A 10,553-nucleotide genomic window follows, 5' to 3' on the forward strand; every position below is an offset into this window, starting at 1 on the left:
TACTATTAAGTAAAATGAGTTATATTTTTTAACCTATTTTCTTTAATAAATTAATTTACTCCGCTTTGTTTCTTTAATGGGCCAACTCGCTTGCTTTAATGAAGGGTTCATGATATATACACCTCTTTTTTTTTTCTTTTTTTTTATAAGTACACCTCCTTTTTAAAAAAATAATTAAATTTCTAAAATATTCTTATTTTTTTTTAATTTTTTAATTTTACACCTACAACATTTTATTTAGTACTTTGTTTTTACACATTTTTTTTCTTCAATTTTTACATACACTTCCTTACCTTTCCTTCACCATACCTATTTTGGTAGCATGTGAAAGTTGAAAGAGAAAAAAAGTGTGTAGAAAAAAAAGAAGAATGTAGAAAATTAAAAATTGGAGGTGTAAAATTAGAAAATTAAAAAAAAATTATAATATTTTATAATTTTTTAAAAAAAATTAAAGAGGTATAGTTATAAAAAAAAAAAAAAAAAAGGAGGTATATATATCATGAGCGAAGATACATACTTTCCCAGCCGCATTGAGAGTGCAGTGGGAAATCGTTCACTTCACATCACACAAAACAGTGCCTTCGTCGTTGTGGGAAACCATCGTAGCCTCTGCGGTATGCACTTCTCTGTAACTATTGCTTCTTCAATTTTTGTCTCTTTTTTGCGATTGTATTGTGTTTGTATCCTTGATATTTGAATTCAACTTCATGTTTAACATGCCCATCAACAAAATTTTTTTAAAAATTGATTTTTCTGTAATGGGTGTCTCTGGTTTTCTCACTTACTTCAGTGGTTTTATTTACTTCCCAGAAATCAAAAATCAAACGAGATTTGGGAAATGGCTGCTGCAAGAGGGTTGGTACTGTCACGTCCTGTTACTTTCGTCACTGGCAATGCCAAAAAGCTTGAAGAAGTTCGTGCCATCTTAGGCAATTCCATTCCTTTTCAGTCCCTCAAACTTGACTGTAATAATAGTCACTCTTCCCCTCCAACTTTTCCTTCTTATTTTTTAAATTAATTTTTCCATTTTATTCTTTACTTGTACTTGTTCATCATTTGTGTTGTTTGTTTTTATACTTTATAGACATTTACTGTGTGTTTGATTTATATTTTTCAAAACCTTTTATAGTTTTCAAAATGCTACTAACAAGGTTGCTCAAACAGCTAGTGAAGACCAGAGGGTGGTGCAAGGTGTATAGCAGAGTATGAGAATGAGGGAGAAGTTGAACAAGATAAAAACAGGAGAAGAAAATGAGATAGCTCAATTTTTTTTCTTAACCATGGAATTAGAATGAAGTATTCACAGCAGCTTAATTTGTTTCTAAAACATTTTTTTAAAATTCCATTTGAATTTGGATAAGAAATTGATTTTAAATAAGGTTGTTCATGGTGCAAGGCACAGAACAAAGTGTGGAATTGAACGGGCTTGAACCAGAAGAAAATAGAAGGAGACGAAAAATCATGTTCAAGCTGTTTCTGTTTTTTTGTTTTTGAAACACTTGATTTCAAAAAAAATTTCAAAACTTACTACATTTTGAATGCGAAGTTGATTGTCGAGGAGTGTAAAATTATTTTAGAAAACAGTTATTAAAATCAAAAAGTGAGAAGAGAATCAAACAGGCACTTGCTTTTTGTTCTTAGTTTCTATCAGTCTTCAAGTCAGTTACTTTTCTTGCTTAATCATTCTCCTTAGAGTCTTTTTTTTTTCTTTTCCTTTTCCTTGTTTTATTTCAAGTGCCAGAGTTGCAAGGAGAGCCTGAAGATATCTCGAAAGAGAAGGCTCGAATGGCTGCTCTTCAGGTACTCGGTTACCATTTTTCTCTCACACATGCTTAGCCTTGTGTGATTTTAGGTTGGTTTTCTGTTTTTCTGTTTTTCTCTCTCTCTTTTTTAATATCCTTTTTAATATCTTTTTTGTATATGGCAAGGTGAATGGGCCTGTGTTGGTTGAAGACACTTGCCTCTGTTTCAATGCCTTGAAGGGTCTTCCAGGTGGATATACTTTTGTTATTTTTTCAAGCTATGATAGCTGGCATTATACAATCTGTGAGTGGTTTTGATCGAATGTTTCAAATTTTTGCAGGGCCTTACATGTAAGTTATCTTTCACCCTTAATCATTGTACGCAGGTGAACTTTATTCCCCTTTTTATCATAATAGGTTTGGCCTTCATATGATTTTTATTCATTTTATACTGTAGTCTTTTAGCATAACACTATGATAAAGAAAAGAACAAGAAGCATATGGTTTCTTAAAACTGGATGAAACTATGGTAGGGAAACTGAGATGATAGAGATTATTAGAGAATAGTTATTTATGTGTGTGCTTATTAGGTTATTTTGTATTATTGGCCTGGCCTAATCTTTCTTGCATAGAAATAAGGCATTGTTGCCGCCCATATATAAGAAGCGAGATAGAGAGACAGAGAATTATCCAGTGATTTGAGTGGAAGGTGTGAATCCTCAAAGTCTGCTCTCTGTGTGCGTTCTGTTCTGTAACTTGGGGAATTCTTCCCTCCATTCTGGAATAAAATACCAGGCATCTGTCATTATCACTAAATGGGGTTGGCTTCATGGATTCTAGTTTGCCATTGTACCTGATACTTACTTGTAAATATATGGAGCCTAATGAGCTCTATATCCTTTTCCTTCTCTTAGATTGAGGATTTGAGTTTAACTCAACCCTATAAAACTAATTTGTAAGATGAGAATTGTCTCTCACTTATATACTCTATTTTGGTCATGTCACTAATCAATATGACATCTTCAAACACACCCCTCACATCGAGAACAACACATCGGCTGGTAGTCTGATAATGGCTAAATAGTGGTTGTTTGATTAGCCTAACAACAATTGCTATCAATCAGTCTCTTGGGTTGCAGCATCAGATACCACGTGTTGCAAAAAATGAGGGGGCAAAACACTAGGGAGAATTCTATTAATGGATCACAAGCAAACTATACAAGTGAATTTGCAATCACATTTTAACTTAAAATCTTAAGACATCAGGCTTATGAGTTTTTTTCACTTATATGTTACTCAACACCTGATTAGTCTCCCATCTTTCTTTTAGGGTTTATCTCTACCCTTCTTAAAATGGATATTGGTTGTATTCTCTGAACTTTCCACGGCATACATAACTATATAAGTCATAATTTTATGTTCCAAAACAATCTTAAACAATTCTCCATCAATTTTTCTTCTATGGGATTCAACACTCTGACCTCTTTAATTTGTTATATATCCTGCTATGCTCACTCCGATATCAACTCATATACCCGTTTAAGAATTCACCGTTAGAAAATGAAAATAGGAAAATTATAACGTATTATATATTAATGAATTACATCAAGATGAACATCAACAAATGATAAATTACAATAACAAAGACTAAAGTAAAATAAGAAGGTTTAGAAAAACTTGAGTTGAAGCACGCTAGGTATTATTCTTAAAGAGAAAATACTTCATTGCACTGGTAGATTAATTTGTAATGTGTTCCTCTTCTAAGATAAGACCACCCGTCACATCAATTATGTGCAGCGATGGATCTCTGAATCAAAGAGTATCGAATCAAAGAGTATCGCTCCAAAACACTTTTAATAATAAGAGAAATATTTCTTATAGTGGAAGACATAATTTTCACTGTCATGTATTTTTCTGTGTTCTATGCAAGAGAACCCATATTTATAACCAATAAAAGGCTAAAAAACCACACAAAGTTCAGTAACAAAAATAGGCCACAAAATCAGAAAAACTAGCTCCAACGTGCAGCTAACAGCCGTAGCAACAAAACAGGAAAAAACTAAAAGTTAGTAAAAACTAACTCCTAACGTTCAGGCAGTAAACATATAAATGAAAAACTAATGATTTGGTCAAAAGTTCTTAAAAACATAACTAATTAAGATATATAAAAAAAATTAAAACAATAACTATTAAACAAAAAACATTAATTTAAATTTTAAAATTATAAATTAATTTTTCAACACTCACTAGTTAACTATAGCTCCAACATCTTGGTTTGGCTTTGGCACGATCAGTTCCCTGTGGATACGTCGTGTTTGCCTGGCTTGACTGTGTAGGATTTCCCTCAAGAATAAAAACAGAGAGAAAGTGGAAGGTGAGAGATATTGACTAAATACTATATTATAGAGAGAAGGAAAGGACATGTTTCATCAAACAAATAGAAGAGAAAGAATGGAGAATGAAAAACTTTAGAGGTTGTAGTGAATATTATGTGGAAAAAATTGGAAAATTTTAAATGGCCATGTCTCTTTGATAACAGCACAAGCACAGAGGTGCAAAGTTGGTAATAAATGTTCAAAAAATTGCATTCAATTAAGGTGTTGGTATTATGAGGGCTGAACTAATGTGAACATTTTATATTGTGTAACATGTGCAAAGTGTGTGCAATTGTAAGCCAAGCCAAAAGGGTGTTACTTGAATGGGGTTCACGTAAGAGCTTTCTGACTTGTACACACCAACCTCTTGTTAAGCCTATTTGGTCATGTTTTGGAACCTAGGGGTCTATATGGAGATACCTAACTCTAAATGGCTTCATATTTTTTAGTTTAGCTTATTTTTAGGTAGGATTTGTGCAGTCCATGCCTCTACTACTCTTGATTTGGTCTTGTAAAATGAGGTGACTATTGATATGCTAATGCAGCTCTTAAGGCCAATTGAACACAAATTAATTTGTACATTGTACACAAACAATAGTCACAAGATTAACGCATGTGGCTTTTGAACTTTTCTTTTAGGTTCATGCTTCTTAATCACATGGTTAGAAAAGTAACTGAATTTGAATCATATTTTGACTCTAAAACACAATTTGGCAGACCCTATATGAGCAAACTATGTAGTATCAAGGTAAATCTAGGAATTTAGCTACAACTAGGAATTATGAAATTGAGTAGCACCCAAATCCCACTGGTGTTGAAATTTAGTACACTGTCCAGTCTAACTACTGATTTTACACACAAAAGTTCATGAAGGCATGAAATAACATATAGTAACATTCACTAGCTTTCAGCATGGCAGTTAACTTTAAGATATGTACTTGTAGCTCTAGCTTGGGTTTGGCCCACTGTATTTGTCGGAAAGTGGTAGCTCTAATGGCAACAGAACATGGTACGATGTGCAAGTGTAAGAACAAATGATCCAAGGATTTATGTGATTAGGTGTGTTGCCTACCCCCATGGGCAAAGGCAACAGCCAAATATTTTACTAAAGAAGTTTGATGGAGGATACAAAAGTGGTTACATCTCAATCAAAACCCAAACCCCCAATAACCCAAAATACCTTGTCTCACCTGTGTATGCTTTCAGCAGTCACTAAATATTTAAAGAGAAAATTATACAGAACCAACACTTCAATACAAGAATGCTTTGCCAACTGTTTGGAAACTTAGAACTGGATCAAGAATAGTCAACAACTCAAAGTCGTGCTCCAAGCCTCTTAATAGGCTTGGTATTGCATTTACAACTCATCATGTAAATCCATTACAAATGCATTATTTCAACTCAACTGGCCTATCAATATAGGCATGAAGAAAATATCTAATTGAAATAAATTTTTTCTGCATGTAGCTATTAATGCCTTGCAAATGTATTGGGCTTTTAACAGTTTTTACTTGTAGAGCACACTGAATGGACTTTGTTCATGCGTCGTATTGAAATTATAATAGTATGTGAAGTTATTCACCAAACGTGTATAGTTAATATTTTTTAAAGTATAAGTCTATACATCCTTTTAACAAGCATTACTTGTGCATGTGTTTGTGACTTTGTGGCATATGAGAGAAGCAATGTCTATTTTGAGCAAGCTTGACGTGCTAAGTGATCATGAAACTATGGAGCTAGAATTTTATAAATGTTATGTTTGCGCAAAGCCAACTAAAAACAACTTTTTTAGTTCTCCACCTGCATATCAATTTTAATTTATCAAGCTTTGTGCCTGTTTTGTTAATAGGGGTATCTATATGACTATATGTGAGTTGGCCATTAATGGGTGTTTTGAAGAAAGCAACTTGAGAAATTAAAGATTTGATTAAAGTCTACCCCGATATGGAGATTTGTTAAAAGGAAGTCTTCGCTTGGCACCTGAAATATTTACTAGTTATGCTTGGTGAATAGCTTCAAATGTTTGTGATTTTGTTAATGTTAAGTGGACTTGCATGCTTTGTGAATAACTGTTGGGCTTTATTAAGAAGAACATGGACGAAAGTCCAATATGATTGCAAGTACTAATTGCTGCATGCAGAAGGGTCTATTTAATGTAAATGCCGTAATAAGCCTATAAAGAGAGGTCTGTAGCATGGATTTGAAACATCCGTTTCTAAATTAATTGCTAAATCAGCTAGTTTTAGTTATATAATCCGTGTGGCTTTCAATTTTCATAAATTTGTTTTAGGCATTTATGCTGAGGATACGATTTATCTGTAGTCATTTTGCAAGGTGGTGGAATACACACACACAGAGGCAAACAAAATATAATTACTATCTCTGAATCATCAAATTCAGCGAGTGAGATTTCTTAAATTCGTTGAGTACTCCTAATGATTGTTGTCTAATTGCATTGATGTATTATGCAGCAAATGGTTTCTGCAGAAGATTGGTCATGAAGGTTGTACCTTAACTGCATAATTTTGATCAGTTTTCATTATTTAGTACTTGGTTTCAGGATTCTGGATATCCCACAGAATTTGATTTACTCATTCCTCTGATTCGTTTTCCAGGTCTCAACAATTTGCTGATGGCATATGATGATAAATCAGCTTATGCCTTGTGTGTATTTTCCTTCGCGGCTGGTCCAGATAGTGAACCTATCACATTTTCTGGAAAAACTCAGGTGTCTCTTTGAATTCCATATGTTTACCAAACATAATTACATGAATCTTCTCATTTCATATAGTTATCTTAAAATACGAGTTTTAGGCATAACTCACATTCCAAGTTATGTAAATGGTTAAATTTTATGAGACTAAGAATATAATAACAATGCGCCTTCCCTCGTAAAAATGTTTATTCTTCCACCTAACCAAACTTTACTAGCATAATCTACTTTTCCAAGTTGAGAAATGTCAGCAGCTCACTATCACATTCTTCTAAACACATTTTTATTATTGACATTTACTAGAAATCACAAAATTTTGCGGGTTTCGCATCATGTGATTTTGCTGTGTTTCATAAATTTTAATCTATTAGAGTATGTTAAAGAGTGTTAATCAACACTTCTTTTAGGAGTTTAAGGAGTGTTAATCAATTCACTTGATGTAATATAAAGCAGTTAATGTGTTTGAGTGTAGGACTAACTCTTTTATGTGGTGGTATGTTAGGGGAAGATTGTTTCTCCAAGAGGGCCTAATGATTTTGGATGGGATCCTATTTTTGAACCTGAAGGCTATGACCAAACGTATTTCCATCCCTTTTTTTTTCATGTCATGTTCTGTTAAAATGTTACTTGCAAAAGCTAATTCATTTCATTTTTACTCTTATTGTAGGTATGCACAAATGCCCAAAGAAGAAAAGAACAAAATTTCCCACCGCTACAAATCTCTTGCATTGGTGAAATCTCATTTTGCTGAAGCTGGATATACTTTTCAGATTGAAAAAGCCTGAAAACCATGGTGTATGTTGTTAATGTGGTGGATTATAGGCTACAGAACTTTATTAAATTTAAATGTCCCCTGAAATTGAAATTAAAATGTTTCTAACAATAGAAATGGGGAAATTACTTTGAACTTAAATGCTGCTTTGTTTGCAACTTCTCCAGCAAAAGTTTAAAAACCAAAAATTGATAGGAAAAAAAATACCAAAAAGGAAAAAGAAGCTAATCTTACAAGTTTGTGGATGTTTCAGTTTGAACAGAATTGCTACAAGAAAATAAAAATATAAAATGTTTATATGTAAAATAAAATGAAAAATAAAAATAGAATCAATGGAAAGAAATTTTATTAACAAAATATTGATTAGATTTATTTTTTTATATATGAATAGTTAAGAATCTTTTGATTAATTGTAAATATTGGGTTTTTGCTGATACGGATTTCATACTTTTTCCACTATTGTTTACATACTTGATAAATTCCTCGTTGGAATCATTTGGTATGTTTTCCATACTTAGTTATGATAACAAAGTATATACTGAGCACAACGTGAATAGTGCTATAAACGTTGCCACAATGAAATCGTACAATTGAAAGTGTGAAGATGTTGTCAATTTGGGTTTTGCCCATTTCTTCAGTACATTTGCAATAATGGATTTGCTACCTATTGCCTGCAACAGTTAAAAATTCAACATTTAATGTTGTTAATATATCTGAACCGAATATATATATACACACAAATTTGAATTGTTTTTTTAATATAATTTTTATTATACATATTATCGAGATAAAATTTTAATATTAATCAGAAAATAACATAAATAAGACTATAAAATTGTATATAAATTTTATTGCTTTTATTAATTTTTAAACTTTATATATATATATATATATATATTCACACAAATTTGTATTGTTTTTTAATATAATTTTTATTGGACAAATTATCGAGATAAAATTTTAATATTAATCAGAAAATAACACAAATAAGACTATAAAAACTTTAGGATAATAGTTAATGAAATGTTGCAACAGATGAGTGGTATTAACACTGATTTTAATTTTCAAATAAGGTTACCCTAAAAACTAATAAAGATATTTAGTTTAAATTCGATTTTGTTTCACAAGGTATAGTAGTTGTGTGATTTTAGTCATTTTAATTTTAATTTTTTAAGTATTGTAGTTGTGTAATTTTGATCACTTAATTTTTAATCAATTTTATTCCGTTAAATATTAAAATTATATAGTTTTAGTCTCTCAATTATTGTAATTATATAAAATTTTTACTCATTTAAGTTATATATATTAGTAATTTTAATAATAATAAATATATATCATTTAATACATAAATAAAAATTATAATATATAATTTAAATAGGTCAAACAATTATATAATTATAATATTTCAAAAAATTAAAATCATAGAATTATAATATTTGAAAAACTAAAATTTTGGATTAAAATTTGAAAAATAAAATTGTTATAATTTTAATATTTAAAGAATTAAATCTCTAGAATTAGAATTTCATGAGATAAAAACACAATTATGGTAAAATTATTTTTAATTCTAAACAAAGATGTTAAATTATTCCAAAATGAAATACCATTTATTTTTCATCGACGTGGTAAAGTTGTGACAATTGACTGGGAAACGTCTTCTTGGTTGTCTTTTACGGAGTGTCGGTTGACAATCGATGCCGAGAATGGCGAAACAAGGAAGCTGTCAGATGCAGAATTCATTGTTTGCTACCTTTGTTGGGACCTATCAACTATAGTGAAAAACATGCTTTGTCGGTGTTCTTTTATGAACAATAAATTGCATTTTCATTCAATTCATTTGCTTCATGACAATTTGACATGATTCTGTTTCTTACTGAAATTGTTATATATTGTTCATTCTTTTCTTCTTTTTATGCAATATCATTTTTTTTAATGAGTAAAGATATATATATATATATATATATATATATATATATATATATATTAATATATAAAATGGATACCATTTTTTGTAACCACCTTAGTCTCTATTTTTTTTTTTACGATTATATTTTTTTATTTTAAAAAATTAAAAAAAAATATTTTTTAATCAAATTTAAGAACTTGAAATTAATAAATCTATACTAATATATAAAAGAGATACTACTTTTAATAATTATTTTTATTTCTATTTTTACATGGACCATTTTATCCTTTGTTTATTTTTCAATAACTATCTTTTTCATCAGTAACTTCTCATTTTTTTTCTTTATTTATTTAATTATTTATTTTAATACAATGCAAACACAAAATACCTTTTTCTTGCTAATATATATAATAATAATTTATATAATATTATTTTATATATTTATCTTTATATTATTAATAAATAATAAATAATATAATAAAATGAGATAAATAAAAAATATGATATGCAAATTATTTTATAAATTTATTGTATTAGTATTGTTTCTCTTTTAAAATTACTATTAGTTTATAAACTAATAATAAAATTAATTTATGTCCGATTATAAACTCAATTTCATTATTCAAGTATTACCTCTATTTCATGTGGTTGTTAAAAGATACCACTAGTGTTAAAAATATCGGAAATTATACTTAAAAACTCGTTCAAATATATAAAAGCACTTTAAATTAGCTCATGAACTTAATTCAAAAACTTCAATTTAATAATTAAAGTAATGAATATGTAGTACTAATTTTTTATACATATTAAACAATTATTTAAAGATTACTTTACTTTGAAGATTATTTAATTGTTAAGTAGTGGTGGATTAGGAGTTGTCATACCATGTTTTTTATAATTTTATATATATATATATATATATATATATATATATATATATATATATATATATATATATATATATATGTTGTTTTGTGTAGGGTTACGGAAGGCAGTTTAAATGTGTGAGAGTTGGTCTACATAAAGTTGAAGTATATTAGAGAAT

The 10,553-nt window shown here is 29.7% G+C and overlaps 1 protein-coding gene across 1 annotated transcript; it reads left to right on the forward strand.

The window, feature by feature from the left end:
• The first annotated feature begins 503 nt into the window (after positions 1-503).
• On the forward strand, positions 504-7,743 carry LOC109812358 (Inosine triphosphate pyrophosphatase family protein). The gene is made up of 9 exons (XM_020376306.3): positions 504-614; positions 811-965; positions 1,736-1,800; positions 1,929-1,992; positions 2,084-2,093; positions 6,589-6,620; positions 6,733-6,845; positions 7,333-7,409; positions 7,498-7,743. The coding sequence occupies exons 2-9, from the start codon at positions 839-841 to the stop codon at positions 7,613-7,615; spliced, it is 606 nt and encodes a 201-aa protein (XP_020231895.1). The 5' UTR covers positions 504-614; positions 811-838; the 3' UTR covers positions 7,616-7,743.
• The last annotated feature ends 2,810 nt before the right edge of the window (positions 7,744-10,553 follow it).

This window comes from Cajanus cajan, chromosome 7, assembly GCF_000230855.2.
Source record: "Cajanus cajan strain Asha chromosome 7, NIPB_CcT2T_4, whole genome shotgun sequence".
In the NCBI taxonomy this organism is placed as follows: Eukaryota; Viridiplantae; Streptophyta; class Magnoliopsida; order Fabales; family Fabaceae; genus Cajanus; species Cajanus cajan.